The 22,099-nt window shown below is 55.9% G+C and overlaps 1 protein-coding gene across 1 annotated transcript; it reads right to left on the reverse strand.

Annotated features, from left to right (window-relative positions):
• Positions 1 to 618: 618 nt before the first annotated feature.
• EDN2 (endothelin 2) lies at positions 619 to 6,539 on the reverse strand. Its single transcript, XM_010354245.1, has 5 exons — positions 6,400 to 6,539; positions 5,909 to 6,065; positions 4,344 to 4,466; positions 2,952 to 3,050; positions 619 to 1,357 (listed from the first exon to the last, which is right to left on the reverse strand). The coding sequence occupies exons 1-5, from the start codon at positions 6,461 to 6,463 to the stop codon at positions 1,264 to 1,266; spliced, it is 537 nt and encodes a 178-aa protein (XP_010352547.1). The 5' UTR covers positions 6,464 to 6,539; the 3' UTR covers positions 619 to 1,263.
• Between the last annotated feature and the right edge of the window lie 15,560 nt (positions 6,540 to 22,099).

Consider the following 22,099-nt stretch of genomic DNA (forward strand, 5'->3'; position numbering starts at 1 on the left):
TTGCTTCCCATTTTCTAGATGAAAAAAACTGAGGTTCAGAAACTGAAAGAGGTTTGTGCAACATCACACTGCAGTGGTGACTCATGAATTCAATCAGCAAGTATTTATGATTTCCAAAGCCCAAGGTGAAGGGCCAGGCCAGGACCAGGCTGTGGTTCTGTCACAGTGAGGGTTCCACCCCTCACTGACCAACGGGGCACCCACAGCCTTGGGATTCACCTGGTCTTCTCCCTCGCTGGACAGTTTTGCTCCGGGCCTTACTATCAGCCTCTGCTGGGACAGAGCCGCTGGCATGATGAGTCCCTCCACCCTCGTGTCTTGGCTTCTTCCACACATGCTCCTGGGAAAGGGCCGGCCATTGGTTACTGGCCTGATGGGAACATAGGTCCTGGAATCCTGACGTCACAGATGTAGGTGGCTGTCGAGGCACATAACAGAAAAAAGCCCAGAGAGGGCAGGCTAGCAGCCAGAGACCTCCAGCAAGCGTGGGAGTGGAACCCAGGGCTCCAGCCACCTGCCCCAGCCCTTTCCTTCTTGTGTCCTCCAACTTCCAAGCGTCCCCTTCTTGAGAGGAGCCTCCAACCCCCTGCCTCGGCCAAGACAAAAAACCAGAGTACATTTCCTCACTTATTATAAACACAAGTTTGCAGGTAAATAGAGGGTCTAAAAAATACATTAAAATAAATAATTGGGATTCTCAAAGTTCTCAGAGCAAATAAGTTATATACAGACGGGAGAAGCAGAGCAGGCCCTTCTCACTGGGAAGGTCCCAAGGGAATGAGGGTGCAAGGACTCTGGGGAGGGAAAGCTGGAGAGGACACAGCCAGCCAGGACACCAGCCCCACGGGAGCCATCCAGCCTCCAGGGCTGGCTGAAGCACGTGTGTTTGCAGCTGCACTGTTGCTCCTGCTTTGTAGCCCAGCAGACAGGACACTCCTCAGGACGCAGCCTCCAGATGAATGTACTCCCCATGCAGTTCCTTCCAGCAGAGCTGTGGGCCCGCAGCCAGCGCTGGAGGCTGCTCTGCAGTCTAGAAGCCAAGGGCTTCCCCAGACAGTGTGAGGACACGGAGCTGCCTTGGAGGAGGCCCCCTCACCAGGGCGAGGAGGCCAGAGCTTGTGCCAATCCTGGTAAATGGGTCCAGCTGTCTGGGAGCAACGCCCTGGTCCAGGAAGCAGGCAGAGAGTCCATGAGCTCTGGCCACTTCTCTCCTCCTGTCTCCGCACGGGCTTCCTTCCCAATGTTCCTCCAGCTCACGGCACACTATCTCTTCCTCCACCTGGAGTGTGTGGGCCGCGGCTCCCGCATCGCCTCCTGCTGTCGCTTGGCAAGGAGGCTCTTGACTGTGGAAATGTCCCTGGGAATCAAGAAGGGTCAACTTAGGCATCTCAGGAGATATGGACTGTCCAAGAACTCCCCACGAGAGTAGGGGCAATGGGGCTACAACCCTTGCCCAGATCCTGGGGTCACAGCTGCCCTGGGGTCAGAGAGCGGCCACAGCCTGAAAGCAAGGTCTGCACAACCAGCACGGGCCAGCCCAGGCGTTGAAGCTTCTCTGCACATGAAGACTTTAACAGAGCTAATGTTCAACATCAAATGCTGCCAGAGTGAGTGGACAGCCAAGCACATCCCTGTGGGTCTCCCGTCGTCTGCCTTCCCACTTCCTTCCACACCTTTCCGCACCTTTGCTCCTGCTCTTCCCCCCAGGCTGTGTGTATTCCCCTCACCCAGATGCCACCTGCTAAAATTCTACTCATTCTTTGAGGTCCAGCTCAAGGCAGTCCAGCCCAGAAAACAAGGCACCCCACTGCCCTTTGAACCTGGGTGGGTGGCCACATCCTGGCTCAAAGAACTCTCATCTGGGAGCCAGGAGGCTGGCTTCAGTTCCCAGCGAAGGAAACTTGGGCAACGATCTCAGCCTCTCTGATCCCCTTTCTTAGCTTGTAAAACAAAAACAGGCCTGAACTGCCGAGAATGAGTATAAGGTTGGCCAAGCCACTCTGTACACTATGAAGTGTGTGCATTTGAAAAGTCTTGTACTCATTTTTTTCATTCTCAGAAAGTTCTTAAGTTTATGTTGGGTCCTGTCCATCCCACCATCCTGCCTTTTCTCCTATTTTTCTGCTGCCCCCGAAAGGTGAGAATCCCTGAGGGGCTGAGCTGGGCCCTGGGACCTGGCCAGCTGTGAGGAACCCTCAGTGACAGAAGTGGGAATGGCAAACCCCTCCACAGCTCCCATGGGCACAGACCCTCGGCTACACACTTCATGTGCGTCCACTCATCTGACCTCACAGCAACCCCAGGCGGGGATGGATGGCGCAATTTCCCTGTTTCCCCTGTTCAGATCATAAGAACTAGAGGCACAGTGAAGTGGAGGGGCAAACCCAAGGTCACAAAGCTTGTTCCAGGCTGGGCTGGTGTTCAGATCAAGCAGTCCCTGCCCCAGAGGCTGCCCCTACAGCCACTCTGCTGCCCGGCAGGTGCAAGTGTCTGTTCTTGAGTTGGTTTGGTTGAACAAGCATTCATGGGCACCTCCTAGGGACCAGGTCTGAGTCACACTGAGGCACCAGGGAGGACATGCAATCTGGGCAGCAGAGAGGGAGCAGGCTGGGCAGGTGGCCTCTCTGGACCCCAGCATGTGTGAGATACTCCATTCTGCACAGCCTGAACCAACAACTGTGGTCCTTCCCAGTCATGAGCCTTCAAACCCTCTTCAAAGTCCACTTCCAGACCTAGTGGTAATGAAGAGCACAGTGGGTAAGAGCACAGACTCTGGGGTCAGCCAGATGCCGCTGACTGCTGTGTGACTTTGGGCAAGTGGCTTTCCCTCTCTGAGCCTCAGTTCTCTTTGCTGCCCAATGAGGACCCAGGCCTGCCTCACATAGAAAATATGGGACATGTGCAAGGCATACAGGAGGTGCTCAATCTGTGCATGTGTCCCACGCCCTCACCTCAGCCTTTGGAGAAGCTCTTCTGTAGTGGCCCTTGTCTTGCCAGTCTGGAACACGTCTGCAGGGGACTTCCGGCTTGGGACTGCCCGGGCTTCAGTCCTGCATGAATAGCATTAGGGCCCAAGTGAGGGACTGCCCAGAGCCCTGAAGTGACCTGGCTGCAGGCCCAGCCCAGCCCCCACCCCATCCCCATCCCCACCGGCCTGCAGGAGCAGATCCATTTCCATCCCTGTGCACCTGGCATCTTTCCTTTCCCAGGTGGGGTGTGGACCGAGGAAAACTGAGCTACCACAAATGTGTTCTTAGCCCCAGAAAGAGGCTTTTTTGGCCTTCCCAGAATCTGGCCACCTGCAGCCGCAGGGGAAACTGAGGCAGGGGTGGAGCCTCAGCTAGAGCCCCGGAGGAGGAGTTTCTTGTAAACCATCACGGGAACTGGAGCTTGGGTTTTTTTTTTTTTTTTTTTTTTTTTTTTTTTTTTTTTTTTGAGACTGAATTTCGTTCTTGTTGCCCAGGCTGGAGTGCAACGGCGCAATCTCGGCTCACTGCAACCTCTGCCTCCCGGGTTCAGCCGATTCTCCTGCCTCAGCCTCCCAAGTAGTTGGGATTACAGGCGCCCACCACCATGCCCAGCAGTTTTTTTTGTATTTTTAGTAGAGACGGGGTTTCACCATGTTGTCCAGGCTGGTCTCGAACTCCTCAGCTCAGGTGATCCACCTGCCTCGGCCTCCCAAAGTGCTGGGATTACAGGTCTGAGCCACCGCGCCTGGCCGGAAGCTTGGGACTTTGAAGCCAGTTTGGTTTTCCCAAATTCTCCATGTGGATGAGGGAAGGAACAAAGCTTCCCACCACTTTACAGATGGGAAAACTAAGGCTCAGGTAAGATAGGAGACATGGCAAAGGCTCCCCAGCAACTCTGGGGCTACCCTGGGATGGTGACATGGCTTCCCAACTCCAGATGCCATTTCTTCCCTGAGCAAGTTGCAAAGTCCCCTGAACCTCAGGTCGGAATCCAAAGCCCAGTAGGACTTGATCAGACAGACCCAGGCCCAAGGCCCGGCCCTCCTTCTGACAAGCTGTGCAGCCTGACATGTCCTGCCCCCTCTCTGGGCCTGAGTTGCCTCAGCTGTCACTGGCAGACTCTCTCCTACCCAGGAGTAAGGACATGAGTGTTCCCAGAAGCCCCCAGAGCTGGGCATCGGGAGGCCCCCAGGAGTGGCTGGTTCCTGCAGGAAGGGATAGTGCCATGGACCCAAGCAGCCTGTGGGCCCCTGGGTCGCTGCTCACCCCCAACTTGCCACTTCACTCCTCTGCTAGTCTCCCAGACACCTGCTCCCCAGGGCATGCCTGGGCTTGCAGCTACCCTAAGCCCCTGCAGGCTGGGTGCCCACCTACCAGGGCCTTCGAAGGCAGAAGGTGGCACAGGCAGGGTCCCTGGCGCTGGAGCACTGACAGCGCCTTGGCAGGGAGCGGCGCCGGCGTCTTGGCGGGTTTCCCAGGCCGTAAGGAGCTGTCTGTCTGTGGGCGGGCAGCCAGCAAGGTAGTGGTGTGGGGTGGAGAGAGAGAGAGAGAGAAAGAGAGAGAGAGAGAGGATTAAATAAACCACAACCACTGGCAAGCAGGGACTGTCCACACTGCCCACTGGGACAGCCACCTATGCCAGCAGGGTGCCAGTGAAAGGTGACCAGCCCCTGACCTCAAGAAGTCATACCACTGAAGTCACAGTTTCCTCCACAAGGGTCCTGGTAGCCCATGGCAGGACCCTTCCCTTCTCTGGGCCTGGCTTGGCTTAGTCAGAACTCCCAGCACTGGGGGAAGGAAATCTGTGATTCTACCCGAAGTTGGGAATTGGGAACCTCCTAGTCTCTCTCCCCTCTCAGTCTGGCTGGTCCCCCTGTTCTCAAAGAAGGCTCTCAGCTAGCTCTGGAGGAAGGGCGGCCACTCCATCTCACAGAAGTAAACACAGGCTCATAGCTACGCTGCCCCCACCTGGTCCCCACTTGCCTGGAGGGGTAACAAATGCGCCTTAGAGGCTTGACTTGAAAGTGGGGTGTGTGCGTGTTCAGATGGGATTGATTTCAGATTCAGAGTCTGATCAAGTGGGCCAGGGGAAGGGCAGGGGCCGTGGCTGGCTGGACCAGCACTTTCGAGTGACAGAGCTAATTTTAGACGGTGTGGTTGGAGTCGTAGTGACTCCAGGTAGACTCAGCACGCAGGGACTGGCAGGGTTCCCGCCCTAAGCAAGTGTTTGGATGCGGATTAGCTTCACACAAGCTTACGTGCAGGGCTTCTCTTGCCTTTTGCAATTTGGGGAAGGGAAAAAAATCACAAATACACACAGAAACTTCAACTGAAGGTATGCAGTGGCCTGGAGGCAGTGAGAGTGCAGGCGGAACAGACAGCACTGGGCTCCCACCCGGGTGTAGCCAGTAGCACAGGGCAGGTTCTCATCTGTCGTTTGAGGGAATATCCTGCCTTATGGGGAGGATAGGGGGCTCCTGAGATGATAATGCATGTGCAGCTTGGCAAAGAGCCTGGCATAGTCAAGGCACGGGTGCTGTCACTAATCGTATTATTCTTGGAAGAGCATGCAGAGGCAGCATGGCAGAGACTGTGAGCTCCGGCATTCCCTGACCGAGGATGGTGCCCACCCTTACGATTACCTGTGTGATCTTGGGGAAGGCGCTTAAGCTCTCTGAGCCTCAGTACTTGAATCTGGAAAATGGGGCCAACACTTGCTTACCAGGCTGTCTTAAGAATTCTCAGGAGACAGCCCTCTTTATGGCTCAGGTGGTCCCCACTCAGGAATTGAAACAAATAACTATTGATATTAGCCAGTGCCCCCACCTGGAGGCCCAGGGAGAGCTGGACTGTATCCAGGTTCTCTAGCATGCCAGTAGTTCCCACCCTGACACCCTGCCCCAGAGCTCCCCCTGCCCCCCATCCCCATGGATGCTCACTCAGGAGTGTTCACCCAGATGATGTCCAAGTGGCAGAAGTAGACGCACTCCTTGTCGAGCCAGGAGCTGCAGGAGCAACGGCGAAGCCGCAGGTGGGTGCCTTGGGCATGAGGTGAGGATGCTGGCTGCTCCAGGGTGGCAGCAGCCTGGCCCTTCCCTGCATGCACAGGAGGGAGAGAGAGGCAGAGAGGTGGGTTGGGGTGCCTGGTACATCCCGGAGTGGGGGACCCATTGGGCCCCTCCTCTTGCATAATCGAGGGAGTTGGCACTCTTGCTGCTCAACAGCTCCAGGCCAGCCCAGGGAAGTCCCAGCAGCCCGTGGGGAGCCTGGGCACCTCTGCATTTGCAGAACCGTCCCCCTGCCACCACTGCCGCCAGGCTCCCGCCCCTGTCTGCCCCCAGCTGGCTTGGGAGGCACTGCAGCCCCAGGGGGAGACGCAGGTAGACAGACCCAGGAGCTGTAGGCAGCAGGTGAGGCCAGGGCAGCTCACCTTCATGCAGGGCCACGAGCAGGGCTAGTGCAACAGAGCACCAGGTGGTGGGCATGGAGATCATAGCAGCGGCGGAGCGGGCAGGCTGGCCTGGAGCAGGGAGCGCCTGTTGCCAGCGTCCTGCTGTTAAGCTGAGCAGATAGCTCATTGCCTCGGTGCCCTGGCTGCCTCTTATACCAGGCATTGTGCCCCACCCCTTCTGGTCCAGCCCTGCCCCGCTGCGGGACACCGCCTCCTCCCCGGGCGCCCGGCCCAACCCAGCCTCTGCAGGGAAGGGGGGAGGGAGATGGAAGGCCCGCTCCTCCCTCTGTGCCTGGAGCACCTCTGGGAGTCCTGAGGATCCCTGGCGGTCCCCAGGGGCCCCTGGCAGTCCAGCTGAACTTCCTCAAGTCACCCCCAGCTGCCCCGAGCCCCCTCCCTCACTCTCTCGGTGGCTGCTCCACAGGTCTTGCCCAGGGCTGTGAGTGGGGAGGAGGAGGTTCCATGAGCAAAACCCTTCTCCTCGGAGGAGACTCTGCCATCTATCCTGCCTGCCCTCCGCCAACCAGGCTGAGGATGCCCCTCTGTTGTGTGGGATGTGAAAGGCCCACGCAAGGCTGTTTGGCCTTGGGCGAGTCAGAGCCCTCTCTAGGCCTGCCTCCCTCAGTGAAGGACACAGCTCATGCCTGACTTCTGACCAGCCTGCAACTGCTTCATCCCCACCTCACCCAGGAAATGCCCCCCTCAACCTCTGCCCTATCACTCCAGGGCCTGGGGCGGGAGTTCTAGTCCCTTCCAGAAGCTGTTCAGCTATGCAGCCATGGCCAAGAGCATCCTTCCTGGGCCTGTTTCCTTGTTTGCAAACAAGGCCAAAACAAGAAGATACTTCACCTGCTTGGCTTACCTTTGAGACTAAGAAGGTGGTTTCAAACCCCTTTCCAGAAAGATGCTCCTGAGGACACACACACAAAGCGCCCCTTGAACAGTCTCCTGTCCCGGCCATGACAGGATGTCTCGGCTCCCACTGGTGGCTACTGTCTGCAGAAGAAGTAAGGAGGGGACTTCTCTGGGGGCTGGCATTCTGCTCCCACCCCTCTGCTGGCCCAGAAGCCTTTGCTGGGGAGGGGAGAGCAGGGATGAACCACAGCTGTGCTGAGCAGCTCGGGGAACTGGCAGGCACCCTCTGTTACTGCCCTGGCCTGGCTCAGAGTCCACTTCCTGCCGGAGTCTTCTCAGGGACCCTGTCTCCAGGCACAACAGGAAAGGCCCTCTCATTTCTCGGAATTCCCAGGGCTTGTGTCTCTCATGCCTGCCTGACTCATACCATTGCACTTATCTCCCCTGTAATCTCAAGGTCCAGAGCCCCAGAGGAGGCAGGGCCTGACACCTACCCTGCACACAGTAGGGGCCTTGTGAGTGCTTCCTGAGGGCAGGGAGGTGAAGACACACACCCCTGGCTTTCCACTTACAGAACCCAGGATGCCCAATGCTCAGTTCCTGTATTCAGCAGCTCCTTTGTCATTGGACATTTATGAAGGGGACAATAGGTGACCACCAGGAACAGGCAAGTTTGCATCTTCCTAGGGTGTGCCCAGAGCAAGCGTGCAGGTGTGAAATCCTGGAGAAACTGGCGGAACTGATGGAGAGTGACAGCAGGGTCTTCCTTCCCTGAGGCTGGGCTGGCTACTGTGCAAAAAAGAACAAATGTTTCCTGAGCACCTACTACGTGCTTGGAGCACTATCGACTCTTCGTCACCACAACCCCAGGAGGCAGTTATTATTACAGGGGCGTCAGCTGGGGACTGCCCACAAGGAAGCTCAAAGAGGAGCAGGGCCTAGCCAAGGCCACCCAGTGGGCAGGTGGCTTGGTCTCTCAAGCAAAGCACAAGGGACTCCCCGTGAGGTGCTCGCTGCCCTCCCACGTCGTGCCTCTCGAAGAATTTAGAAGAGTATTTCTGGAATGAGGTAAGCAATACTCACAGTCATTTCTGTCGGCCTCTGAGAGAATATGAATACGGAATTAAGCAGGGTCGGGGGCTGGTTGGGGGTGGATAGAGAATTCAAACCGCTGGACCGTGAAGAGAAGAAAGAAGGAAAAGCAGGTCAGCGGGGAGACAGAGGGGGCCAGGGTGGGCAGGAAAACAAACAGGGAGGCCGATAAAGACAGGCAGAGAGAAGGGGAGAATGAGGAAGCAGTGCATAGCCAGAAAGAAAGAACTCGGATTTGAGAAAGTAAAAGAGGGAAACCATAGGGAGAGGAGGGAAGGTTCTAAGGCGTCTAATCTTTACACAAATGCAAAACGCCTGTTCAAGACAACAGGGAACCAGAGGCTCCCAGCTGGGGAAACATAATAGAAGCATTAAATGAACCCAGAGACAGGATCCCTCCCGGGTGTGAAAGAAGGGTGACAACAAGGCAGGGGCCGCTGCCCAAGCCCCGCAGGGTCAGCACAGTGAGCTGTGAGATGGGCCCGGCTCCGGTTTCTCTCCTTCTCTGCCCTCCGCTTGAGCTGGACAAGCAGGGCTCCTGTGAAATGGAGAGGACTGGCCCAGGAACCTGAGCGAGCCTGGATCTTAGGGGATGAAACCATTCCTGGAACAGCGCTACCCCACTGACAAGAGTTAGTTTCCAGGTAGGGAAAATTAAGCTGAGTTAATAATAGTCAACCCCAGCTGCCTGGGTCGCTTAGCCTGGGCCTCTGTCCCTCGCCTCTGCCTCTCGTGGGTGGTTGGACTGCATGACCCTGCCACCTATAACTGTCCTGGCTTCACTGTCCCTGTCCTTTCTAGGTGGCCTGGCTTCATGGCCCTCTGGCCCCTCTGCTCTGGCCCTGGCACCTGCCTGAGTTTGTTAAGGCTGCTGGGGAACGGGCAGGGAGCCACTGAAGGTCACCTTCTCAGAATTTGAAGAGAATTGCTTTACTCACTAAGCGATTTGTTTCCCTTATGCTTGCAGCAGCCCAATCCAAGAAACAGGGATGTGTGGGGAGGTAGGGTTGGCAGAAGAGAGCAGTTGAGTGTATTTCTGAGTAAGGCAGTGGGCTAGAAACTGCTCCCTAGAAATCCCCCTGTCTCCACTCCCATTTGGTAGATGAGATAACTGAGGTGCAAGAGGAGGAGCAACTTGCTCAAGACACTGATGGGGCTGGGCATGTTCTCTTGTTCCTAACGTGCCTCACCCTTTCCTGTATGCCCGTGAAGCTCTCCCAAGGGGTTCAGACTGAGCCCAGGATCCTGGGTCCCTTGGAGAAAGGCTGTCAGGAGGGACCCTACTGGCAGGAAGGCTGGGGCACTGGGATGAGGTTAGACTGTCTCTCTGTGCACCCCAAAGCTCCCTCTATAGTCCCAGCTCTAAGAGCAAATATGGTCCTGTCAAGCAGCTGTCCAGCAGCTGTGGACACTTAGCTGAATGGAAGTTGCATGGGAGTGAAGTCTAAGTGTCCTGGTGATGTCTGATACAACAGGGCTGGGCTGCAGCAGGTGCCTGGGATTGCGATTGAGGCCCTGGACCGGGAAGCTTTGTCCCAGCTCTGCTTTTCATGCTATGTGGCCTAGGGCGCCTCTCCCTGGCCTCAGGTGTCCTGCCTTCCCACTGATGGTGAGAGATGCTTTCACCTCTGACTGCCTGTGACATTCAGGATCGAGCTGACCTGAGTTTAGAGCTCCCCAGATGGAGGCCAGCAGACTCCAGCAGCATGGCTCTTGCAGCTTGAGGCCTTCTGCTCTTTCACCTCTGCAAAACCAGTCATTTCCCCATCGATACTTGGCCCCATGGGGTTTTGGGAAGTTCTGTTTGCAGACCCAGTGGAAGGGACACAGTGTCTTCCCTGCAGGCACACACCATGCAGACGGCCTAGCAGAGCGAGCAGCTGGGAAGAGGGGCTGACTGGGGGAGATGACAGGAGCTTGCAGGGGCTGGGAGTTGGGGAGGGTTTGGCCCTGGAGCCGGCCTGGGCTGCGGCTTAGGGACTTAGGAGACTCAGACATTCCCATCACCACTTGTCCCAAATGCTATGGGTCGGGCTGCCTCCACTCAGGCCTGGGGCCACTCAGCCTCAGGGCCTCTTTCTGGTGGGTGGTCTGGGCCTCCTGCCATCAGCCACAGTTCACCCTGAGCCAGCAGGACCAGCCACCACCCACACCACTGTCCTCAAACTGGGTCTTTGCAAGGGCAGCCTCAACCTGCGGGGCCGGCTCCCCTGGTCTCTATGGCTTACCTTGGAGGACACCCTTGGTCCTCCTCCCTCCGTCTCAGCCCATTTGGAAAGATTTATGTCTCCCACATAAACCGTACTTTTAAAAGAATAATTAATGTGCCCTGTTTGTTATCAAACTAAGGGTAATCAGAGCAGGGTCAGCCAGGCCTATGGAACTGCTAGAATTTCAGCTGAAAGCAAACATGGTTCCATCAAGGCACCCTTGTTAAGAGGCCATGTAAGTCCTCCTGGACTTTTTGAAATGAGGAAACCAACTCAGGACTCAGCATCTAGGATGGAAATCTCTGGACTCCAAGGCTTTGAGTTACTTCTAATGGGCTAAGGGCCAGATTTCCCACTTAGCCTTTTAGGAATAGAGGGTAAATAAGCATTTATTGAGTGCTTAATATATTCTGAGCCCTGCGTTAAGTGATTTACATATATTAGCTTCGTGAACTGTCACAACGTATTTGTGGGGTAGTTACTGTAATGAGTCCCTATGTTATAAATGAAGAAACGAGACTCAGAGAGGGCGACTTGCCCCATGTCAGACAGCTAGAAAGTGGCAGAGCCAAGGTTAGAAAGCAAGTCAGTGTAGCTCCAAAGCCTGGCCCTGAGCCTATGTGTCCCCAGTGTGCTTTCCTGACACCCCAACCCCTGGGGAGCTCCCCCACCTCACAGTAACTCTTCTCCAGGGCACACTTCCCTGCTCTCAGCAGGCAGAGAGCCCTAGGCAAGAACTTTTCCCCTTATGCTTATCTGCTATGGGACCAACAGCCTACACCATGTCTATCCAATGATCCTGCCATCTATCCACCTACCCATCTATCTATCCATCCATCCTTCCATCCATCCATCCATCCATCCATCCATCCATCCATCCATCCATCCTTCCATCCGCCTTTCCTCCCATCCACCTTCTTTCTATCCATTGATCCATCGATCCATCCATCCATCCATTCATCCATCCATCCATCCATCCATCCATCCATCCATGTACCCACTCATTCATCCATCTTTCCTCCCATTCACCTTCTTTCTATCCATTAATCCATTGATCCATCCATCTATTCATCCATCTACCCATCCATCCACCTTTTCTCCCATCCACCTTCTTTCTATCCATCGATCCATCCATTCATCCATCCATCCATCCGTCTACCCACCCATCCATCTTTCCTCCCACCTGCTTTCTTTATCTCCATCAATCTACTCATCATCAAACCTTTTATCCATTCTTCCATTAGCATATCTACTCAACCAGCCTCCCATGCACCCATCCTCCTTCATAAGAAACAAGATTGGAGAGATTAGGAGGGTCAAGGCTTGAAGAGCTTTGAACAGCATATTACACTTGTCCTGGAAATATTATTTGGTTGCTTTCTAGAAGGGGGTGTGTCTCTCCACTGATATGATGAGCTAATTGAAACATGGTCTTCTCTGGAATCCCCACCTCAGAGCCTAGCACAGGTCTGGGCCCATGATCTGTGCCAAACACTGGCGTGAAATGAAATGCAACAAGATGGCTTCATCTCATCAGACAAAGCTTTGCACAGACACCCCTTCTAAAGAGGTCTAGGCCCCTTTTCCCATCTGATGCCATTCTTCAAACTGCTCTAACGATGAAAACTTGAGATTATCTTTAAGGAAAAAGTCAGAGATGAAAGGGCCCTTGGTCTACACCCAGATGATGAAGCTGGGGTCTAGGGAGGACCCTGCCAGAGGTCTCCCTGCTAGGCCTGGATCCTGGAGACCCAGGATGTCTGCATGCTTTTCTTTCTGAGGCCTAGGCCCCTGTGTTTGGAGGGGCTGGAACCCCAGCCTTCTCCTCTATCCCACCATCACCACCAGCCAAGACATGTAGCTGGTATTTTTTCAGAGTCACACCCACTGTGTTACTTAGAACTGATGTTTTCCAAGGCGCACCCAGGGCCCCACCAGGAGGCCGCCTTTCCCCTCTGGGAAGGGGTGAGCCACGAGGAGGCTGGGCCACGCAGGAGTACAGTACTTCATTCTAGAATTAAGTGTCAGCTAAAAATAAGTGCCTGGTGCTTGTATTATCAGGATAACTTGGTGCCCATGAGGCAGGCAAAGCCAGGGTTCCCACTGTGATTTTAGGACAGCATTCTTAGACAAGGGTGTGCCTGGGACACCTCCTTGCCTGAAGGCCTTGGCCTTCCTGCCCAACTACTGGGAATCCTGAGCCATGAATGACCCAGATGGGCACAGCTGGGCCCTGGTGGGCAGAAAGGTGGTCAGGAGCTGAAACCACCGTTCAGGGGAAGCTCAGGGTATGGGGGTGAGTCAGAGGCAAGCCCACCCCTGGCACCTCTGAGGGTTGGCAGATCTGGGTTCCAGTTTCAAAGCCCTGTGACTCAGGCTTGAATTCCCCCTCACCCACTATCCCATTATGGACAAGTGCCTGAGACTGTGTCAGCCCAGGGGTAGTTTGGGTAGGGGTTGGCCAGTCTGGGGGCTGGTTCTGTGGCTCACTAACCATGTAACTAAGGGCACACCATGGTTTAATCTTTCTGAGTGTCAGAGGCCACATTTGTCAAGAGCATCTAAGACGAAAAATCCCAGCGGGCAGCTGCTGGGAGTGCTTCGTGGTGGAGCCAGTGTGAGAGCTGGCCTCTGCCTGGCTCAGGAAGGCACTGCCCACCCGCTTCTGCCTGCCTTCCCCACTCACCCTGGGATGCAGAGTGCTTGTGGGCCTTGTAGTATGGACAAAGTCCTGGAAAGAAGTGGGGTGTGTGTGTGTGTGTGTGTGTGTGTGTAGGGTGTTATTCGAATGTGCCATCTTCATGCCAGGGAAGAGATCCCTACGACAGGTCCCTTCTCTGCTCTGGGTCCCCAAATCCCTCCAAGGCAAGTGGCCACCCTGCTGACTTGCTCTGCCCACCCATGTTTGCTTTGGCACACCATATAGTGCCACGCCAGATGAGAAGTGTGCTGAGATTTGAGAGGCTTCCAGGTAAAGCTGCCTTCCTGCAAGAACCAGGCTTCAGCTTTAAATCTGTGGTCTGGTCCCAGCATGGCACCAGGGTGAAGTGTCTCACCAAGTCAAAATGCCCACCCTGGCATTGGACCTGCCTGGGCTCTGACCCTCAGCTGTCTTTCCTGCCTCATCCCACTAAGGCTGATCTGGGTGTCCAAGGCTTTAGTCCACCAGACCCAGGGTGGGCCAAACTCTGAATGCATAGCAGACTTCCTCACCTTATGTCTCTGGGCAAGCTGGGGCCTCCCGTCATTTTTACATTCCTACTTACTCGGTTTACTCTGACCATTCTTCCAGGCCCATCTCAAATGTTACCGCTCCCAGGAAGCATTCCCAACTCTGTCCAAGCGTCTTCAGTGGACAGATGAGCTCTGAGACTCCCAGAGGCCTTCTTGAGACTGGGAAGTGAGGGCATCCTGGGTCCAGGCAGGCAGCTCCCAGGCTGGGAAGAGGGGGACATGGAGTTGCAGGCTTGGGCTTGGCTTCTAGCTGGGTAGCTGCTGGCAAGCGCCTTCTCCTGTCTGAGCATTAGCTTTGTCCTCCATTAAGTGACGGGGCCCTGGTGGTGACTTGGGGACTAAAGCTTGAAGTCAGCGGCAGCCCAGAAAGACTTCTTTAGAGCCTTTGCACCCACCTGGGAAGTTTAGTGCTCGGCCTGCAGAGGGCACTCCAGAGCGACAGAACCCCAGGAGCCCTTCCCTGATGCTACTCCATCAGCAACAAGAGAGCCGGGCCATCTACTCACCACCTCCCCATCATCTACTGAAACCAACCTGGCCTACTATGTGCTATCATAAGAATCTATGTGAATCATAAGAATTCATCACAGCTACTGTTTACTGAACCTTCCCATGTGCCAACACTCACAAAACCCACTGTATATTATATATCACCACAATTAATCATCCCAGTGGGAAGGCACTTAGTATTATTACCATTTTATAGATGAGGAGCCTGAGGAAGTGAGGAGACCCAGGAGTTGAAATGACTTGCTCAAGGTCATTTGAATCTAGATCTGCCTGCTACATGGCCTGCATTCTTATCCACTATCCCAGCACATATGATCCCAGATAGAATTTTCATGGGCTGCAGCTTATTATTACCTTTAGTTTTCAGATGGGTAAACTGAGGTATCTTGTCCATCTAGCAAGAAAGGAGCTGGGATCTGAACCTAGGTCAGCCTGAGCTCTTGGCCTGAGCACGCAACCTCAGTTTGGATTTTCTTGTCAGAACAAAAGAGTCCCCCAAAACAGGTCCTGGGGATCGACCTCAGGACCTGAGTCTGGGGGCAGCAGGAGTTCCTCCATCCCTCAGCCCAGTCCCAGCCTTTAGGAGCAGGACCTCTGGGAGCTTGCCGGGAGGAGCCGGCCGTTAATGCAGTGTGCTGGGTGGTGAGGTGAGCAGTGACTCAGGGTGGGAGGCCCTGAGTGGGTGGGCACACAGTGGAGGCAGTACTGGCCTGGTCACACCAATCCTAGGGTCCCCTGGGAGGAGGAGGTTTGGGTGAGGCAGGGCTGAGTCACGGCAGTGAGGTCAGACAGGGGGCTGGGGTGGCCTGATGATCTCTCACCTTCATCTGGGCCTGTCAAGGGGCTGTGGGCCCAGGCAGGCCTGGTGGACCCAACCTGGCAGGACAGGCACACCCTCTTCTTAGTTGTCCATAGCCAGGGGGTATCTGTGAGACCAGAGGATCTCCCTTTAGGCTTTCTAAGGCCTCTGTTGCTGGAGCCCCCAAACCCTGCCAGATTGGGGAGGCAGCTGGTATAGGAGGCAGAGTGGGGAAAAAGGGACAGAATCTCACTCTGCCCCAAGGGCAGCAATCACAGCTCCTTGAGCTTTGGCTTCCTCTCCATCCCATGGGTTCATGTGAGCATCTCAGAAGCTAATGGTCTTGTCCAAGCCCTGGCACATAGCTGGAGCTTGGGAGAGGCAGACGGAGGAGGGGATGGCCATCACCAGCCAGGAGCCCACCAGAGAATGGGAGCTGTAGCAGACTGGCCTTGACTACCTGGCTCAGCGCCACACCCCAGTGTCCTGGCCACTGCCTGTGTGGCCTTGAGTGAGAGCCTTCTGATCACCAGGCCTCAGTTTCCCAATGTATCAAATAAAAATAATAGCCTCAGATTCTCAATAGGAGATAGGGGATGATGTTGCAGGGTTCCTGAGAGCTCCCACCAACCCTATGGGCCAGATATGGCGGGGCGGGGTGTGGGGGGCGTGCGAAGAGAGCCAGAGCCACTCCTCTGGGACTCAGAAGCAGTGGGTGAGCCCCTGCCATGCCACTTGGAAGTTATGCCTAGGAGCCTTGGGAGTCAACCGCTTGCCCCCCACCCAGCACTCCCCAAGGCTGATCCGGAGAGGCTGAGGGTGTCCAAGGTCACACAACAGCCAGCTGATGTCCACCATCTAAGGGGAGGGGGCCTTTATCTCCCCAGATAAGAGGTCCTGAATGGGCTGGGAAGGCCTGGTGGCCTCAGATTTTGATGGAACCTCGGAGTGGGGAGGGGAGGGCCAGAGCCTGGCTGACCCAGGCTAACAGTAAAGCAACTGCTTCTCCTGGTACCTTCTCAGCCTGAGTCTGCCAGGAGCTGCGGATGCTTCTGAGTTCATCGCCTGCCACCCGGCCTTGGAACCCAGGCCTCAGGCACAAGGGAGGTCTGTAATAATGACCCAGCAAGAATGACAGCTGTGTGGGGAGCTGTGCCCATGTGCCAAGCACTCTTCCTGCCTTCATTCATCTGGTCCTACAAATAGCCCTAGGAAGAGGGCAGGTCAGAGCCTGGGAGTGAGCTTCAGAGAGGCTGCATAAGCTGCCCGAGGTCACACAGCCAGGGGTAAAGAAGAACGATCTTCAGCTCCAAGGCTGTGCTTTCTGCCATTATGCAGCAAACATGCCAAGCCCACTCTGTGTCAGGCCCAGGGCTGGGGCTGTGGATCTCTGACCTAGCTGGGATTTGGGGAAAGGTACCCCAAAGACATCGCTATTTGCCTGGGACAGGGAGCTGGGAGTGTGGAGGGCCTTTCCGTGCTTGGCTCTTTGTTGGCCAAAAGGGAGGGACAAATATGGACCTGCAGGACCCCAGAGGAATGAGGGATGCCTTTGCCTGGAGACTCGGGAGGGCATTCTAGCCAAACAGACTTTGAGCGAAGCTGTGGAGGTGGAGCGAGCATTCCTGGTAGAGGGATGGCCCAGGCAAAGGCCTGTAGGCCTGAAAGGGCATGGAGTACCCTAGGATAGGGAGTGAACAGCTTGAGGGATTCCGTGGTAAAAGAGGAGGTTGAGGCCGGACCACAAAGATCTCGAATACCAAGCGGAGGAGCTGACCTTTTCCTGGGTTCAAAGTGGAGTCAGAGGAAAAGATGAGGGTGGGGGCAGTGGCCTTGCATCTGTGCTATTGAGGCCCAGGCCAGGTGGTCCCAAGCCAGTGGGTGTGGGGTGGTTCCTTTGGACTCTCAGAAGGGCCCCAGGTGGGTGACACCATAGCCCAGTCTATCTTGGCATCTGAGAACAAGGCCATCTGCTGGTTGCCTCATTCCTGCAAACCCAGGGTCAGAGGGCCTCTGATGAGCCCAGCACCCCACAGCTCCAAAGAACTCCACGGTCTCTGAGACCAGGCTGCAAGGGCGAAAGAGGGAAGGCTGGCAGAGATATCCTGGGCAGGGCCCCTCCCACTGCCTCATTTTCCAGCTCTGACAAGTGCATACCCTGTGGGAGACAGGCAGCTCGGAAGTCGCCTGGCTGCCCTAAGGAGGCCCAGTTCAGTATGGCCCTGCCTGGCGGGGCTTAGCTCGCCCCTCTCTATACTTTGGTATATAGACCAAATGCTCATATACTTTGCTGTATCACCGGAGGGTGCTGGTGACGCAGGTTTGTTGAACCCTTTCCCTCTTCCTTCCACCAGACAGTAATACTCGGATCCTCACTTGTAATTTCCCCAATAACCCCTGGGGGGCCCCCTTCTGCCGGCACCCACTTGATGTGTAAGAGAATGGAGGCTTAGAGAGGAACGCGTCCTGGAGCCCCACGGACCAGTCTCAACCACCAAAGGGCGGGGAACCTGGAACCCTGTGGGCCACACGCTGTGCAGCTCACTTGAGGGGACACATATAGGTTCTGAAACCTTACAGCCCGGGTTCAAATCCTTGCTCTGCAGCTCACTAGCACCTCACCTCAAGCAAGTCAGTGTCCGTGTCTCATTCCCTGCCTGGAACCTCCTCGTACCTCGGTTTCCCCATCTAAAATGGTGATGCTAATAGCACCTTCCTCGGGGTAGGTGTGCGACTTAGGTGAGATAACTCATACCAAGTCCTTACAGCCGTGCTTGGCAAATGCCCCCTCGGCAGATGGAGAAAATGAAGCTGAAAGAGAAGAGGGGCCCCTCGGCAGGGATTCGTCCCCAGCCACGGGCCCCGTGGCTGGGCGGTTCTCCCAGCTGCCTCTCCCTCTCGGGCCTGTTTTGGGAAATCCTCGGGCTGGGGGCCGAGCGCGAGCGGCCGTGGCGGACCTGCAGGCTGCGGCGCTTGGCCCGCCCTCGCCTCCCGACCAATTTTGGGCAAAGCGGCGGCGGCGGCGCGCTACGTGCAGGCCATGAGTCAGCGCGCAGGAATGCGCAGGACGCTTTGTTCCCTGTGCGGCGGTCGAACGTGCTGGGACCGGGGCGCGGCGGGGCCTGACATCACTGCGCGGGCAGCACGGCCACGTGCGCCCACAACCCCACCTCCGAACCGCAGGGCCGCCCGCGCCTCGCCTCCCCCTGGAGCCCGGACCCCTCCGGGGGCCCTGAAGGCCCAGCCCGGACTCCAGCGGTCCCCGGGAGCACGGGCACCCTCCCCAAGCCTCGGGCGGGGGGCTCTGGTCTGAGTGGTCCTGGCAGCCCAAGCCACTGGGTGGCTTGCAGAGAATCAGCAACTGCGGGGAGGGCTGCCCAGGAGGAGGAGGGGAGCTGCTCCCGAAAGACTAGTGGGAGGCACGGAGACCTCGAACGGCCACAGCAAGACCACAGCAAGACCTGCCGCTGCCCTGGGGAGGCCGTCTGGGGCCCGTCGCCCCTTCTCCATATGGAGACTGGTGTGGGGAGGAAGCGGGGGCTGGGTCCCCCAAATCTTGCCTCCAGCTTACGGGGTGTTTCCCTGAAGCCACTCTCCTCTCTGGGCCTGGGCCTGTCCAGTGGAAGATGGGATGACCCTGGCTGTCTTGCTCTTCCCCAGAGTCCTGGGCTGGGTAACGATGTCTCAAGCCCAGAAGTGCTTTGGAAAGGAGCGTAACCACCTTGAGAAGTCTTGGCAAACTCCAGATGGCCACGCGGAGGGTCTTTTGCGGGTGCCAGGCTATGTCTGGATCTGACCGGTGACCCTGAGTGCTGGGCATTGCTGCTGTGGAAATGCAGGTGCAAAGGGGGTGACGTCATCTGCTTCCAGCCACGCGAGGACTGGCAGGGCAGTTAGAGCCCCAGGGCAGTTTGACTGGGCACCCCTTCTCCTGGATGGGTGAAGACCCTCCTCCTGGGGAATGGCGGGGTGGCTCCCACAGCTGCTGGACGCTGCCGACCTTAGCCCTGGCAGAGGGAGCGGGGAGTCTTGACGCTGCACTGCGGGCTGCTCTGAGAGGTGCGGAAGATGCTGGAGTCAGGGTCCTTCCTGTCCTGTGTGGCCTTGGGCTCCACTTGCCTTTTGGGTACTCCTGTGACTGTTCTGTCTTCACATGAGGAATTCCATTTTAGCTTCTCCATCCCTGGTGGGGGGCAGCAACTAAATGGCCAAGTCTGTGCTTAGGACCTGCAGGGGCTGGCACAGGCAGCTGGGCTGTTGGGAGGTTCCTCTGAATGGGATTTTTTTTTTTTCAGAGACTGGGTCTCGCTCTGTCACCCAGGTTGCTGAAGTGCAGTGGCGAGATCATGAATCATCGCAGCCTCTAACTCTTGGGCTTGAGCGATTGGATGGGATTTTTTAATGCTCTCTTCCTTCCCCCTCATCTGCAAGATCCCTAACACCAGGGCATAGCAGCTCACAGTTCTGCCCAGCAAACAGGACTGGAGCATGGGGGTCCCAGCTGGCCAGGAGGCCCTTTGTAGGAAGCCACCTTTGTCAGCCTTGGCCTCAGGGACTCTGCAGTTGAGCAGGTCCTCACTGGGGTCCTTGCCAGCCCCTGGGACTCAGTGTGTTCTGGAACTCTGGCTTCTGTCCCTCTTAGTTCATATGTTCTACATGGGGGCCATGGATGTCCTCTAAAGAGGATGACCTCTCTTTACACCAGGGCCTGTCTTGCATGGCCTTGTTCATACCTTCGTGTCTGTCCTCTCTTGGTACCCTGACATGGTCTCTACCTAGCCACTGGCAGAAGAGGCTGAAGCCCCCCATTCCCCCACCACTGGCTCTGCCTGACTCCTCCCTGTGTGGTGATCTTACCCACAGATGGCATGACTGCGCCTTGGGCAAGGTTGATGCTGTAAGGGATGAGGAGGCTGCTCTCCTGCCTGAGGCCAGAGGTCCCTGTATTTGGGAGGGTGCCTTTCATTCTGCCAGCGATACCAAGGCCTCACTTGCAAACCTCTCTGCCAGGGTGTGAAATGTGCACGGAGGCAGAGACCTCACAACACAGTGGTTAGCTGCCGGGCTCTGAAGTCAGCCAGCTCTGGGACAATACTTCTCTGCACCTCAGATTCTGCATCCATAAGTGGGGGACCAGCTGCCCTTTGGGAGCATCCAGGGAGTCAGTAGATGCAGACATCTTAGAACACAGTGTTGAGTCAGTGTGAGTCCCCCCAAGCCTGCACCTGGAGTGTTATAGGGACTTGCACATCGTCTTCACTGTCTCTCTTGACTGGAGTCAGTGACACTAGTCCTCCTCCTGTAGATCTCTGTGCTCATAGATTCTTCTGATTTCCCAGCAAGGAAGACTGCTCAGTATGGCCCCTTACAGCTCACACTGTAGCTTAGAGAGAGGCAGAACCCCACCACATAGCGTGGCTGGGGAGGTAGAACCTGGCCTCTGCCTCTGGTGCAGAATGGTCTCTGAGCCCTTTTGACCTCGAAGTCTCAGAGACTCTGAGGACACAGGGTGACAGGAGAGACTAGAGCAAGCAAGTATCGGCACGTGCCCCACCCCCCGCAACTACACAATTCCTGGCACTCACGGGCCACGCCTTGGCCTGGCACGCCTGCTTGGGTTTCTGCCCGTGTGGTTTCCCCTTGGCCTTTCTATCACGTCCGCTGGCAGAGCATCCCCAGCTGTCTGCATTCCTGTGCCATGAGGACGGCCACCTTGGGGCCAGGCCTGGCTAGGACGCCCCCTGAGAGTGGAAACGTGCGTGCTGGCCAGGATGTGCAGGGACAGAGCTTCAGGTACCTGCTTCTCCATGCTTGTGCATAGCTGTGCCCCTGTGTGTCCGTGTGTGCATAGGTCTGTGCGTGCATTGGCAGGTATGTACAGAGTGAACACAGACAGCTGTGTGGATACACATGAGTGCCATGTAGTGGGGGCCTATGCGGGAGGAAACATACAAGCTCCTAGGGGCCCCATGGGTCTGTGAGTGGAGACCTGCACTCATGCATGACAGGGAGGCTGCATGTTTCCCATACCTGAGGGCCCTTGCATAGGTAAGGGTCATGTACCCAGGCATGGCTCGTCTCAGGTCAAGCTTACAGCCACAGGAGGAAGTTGGAGGAATTGAAAGCAGTGGGTCAGGATGAAATCAAACGCAGAGAACCCATTTGCCCAGCTGAGCTGGAAGCTTCCCACACGTTCCCCTATTTACTCTCATACCGATCCCTGGAGGGAGAAATGTGGGAGAAATGGCCCTCCCCGAGCCTCTCTGTTTGAAGTTAGGGTTAGGGTTATGGCTATTTGAGGCTCAAAGAGGGCCAGTCACTTGTCCAAGGTAACACAGCCTGTAAGTGGTGGAGCCACTGCCAACTCTGTGTCTACCTGACTCTAGAAGCTGTCAGTCAGGGAAGGGAGGCAGAGGAGCTGTTGCCAGGGCCTGAGAATAGCAGAGACCTGTCCACTGTGTAGAGCAGGGCCCAGCAGGTCCTTTGGAAGGTGAGAGCGTCTGAGTGGCCCACCCAGGCTATGTGTACCTTGGACCCCAGCTGCCACAGCTGATTACTATTCTAATAAACATGTGTAGCTGTTGCTCTGTGCTAGGCCCTGGTGTAAGTGCTTTGCACACAATGATGCATCTAATTCTCTGTAATGCCCTAGGAGGCCAGTGCTATTATTATTAATTATTATTATACTATGTGTAAGATTTATATTATGTAATATGTAATAATTATTATTAATAGACTATTATTATTCTGATTTTAGAGATGAGAAACTGAGGCACAGTTAGGTAAAGTAACTTGCCCGAAGTCCCACAGTTAACACCTGGCACAGCTGGGATTGCAGCCCATCCAGCTTGGCTCCAGGGTCTGAGGTCAGCCCCCAACACATGCCACTCTGACTGGCATCTCCTTGTGTGTGAGACAGACCCCGGCCTCACCCCCTTTCTGCTGGGTGGTCTCTACATGCAGGCCCAAGGAAGTGGAG

Source organism: Rhinopithecus roxellana, chromosome 12, assembly GCF_007565055.1.
Source record: "Rhinopithecus roxellana isolate Shanxi Qingling chromosome 12, ASM756505v1, whole genome shotgun sequence".
NCBI classification, from domain to species: Eukaryota; Metazoa; Chordata; class Mammalia; order Primates; family Cercopithecidae; genus Rhinopithecus; species Rhinopithecus roxellana.

Coding starts and splice junctions, on each gene's coding strand:
- EDN2 (XM_010354245.1), bottom strand. CDS start 6,463: ATGATCTCCATGCCCACCACCTGGTGCTCTGTTGCACTAGCCCTGCTC. Junction 6,066..6,399: donor GCTCGTGGCCCTGCATGAAG/GTGAGCTGCCCT, acceptor CTGTGCATGCAG/GGAAGGGCCAGGCTGCTGCC. Junction 4,467..5,908: donor ATCTGGGTGAACACTCCTGA/GTGAGCATCCAT, acceptor GCCCGCCCACAG/ACAGACAGCTCCTTACGGCC.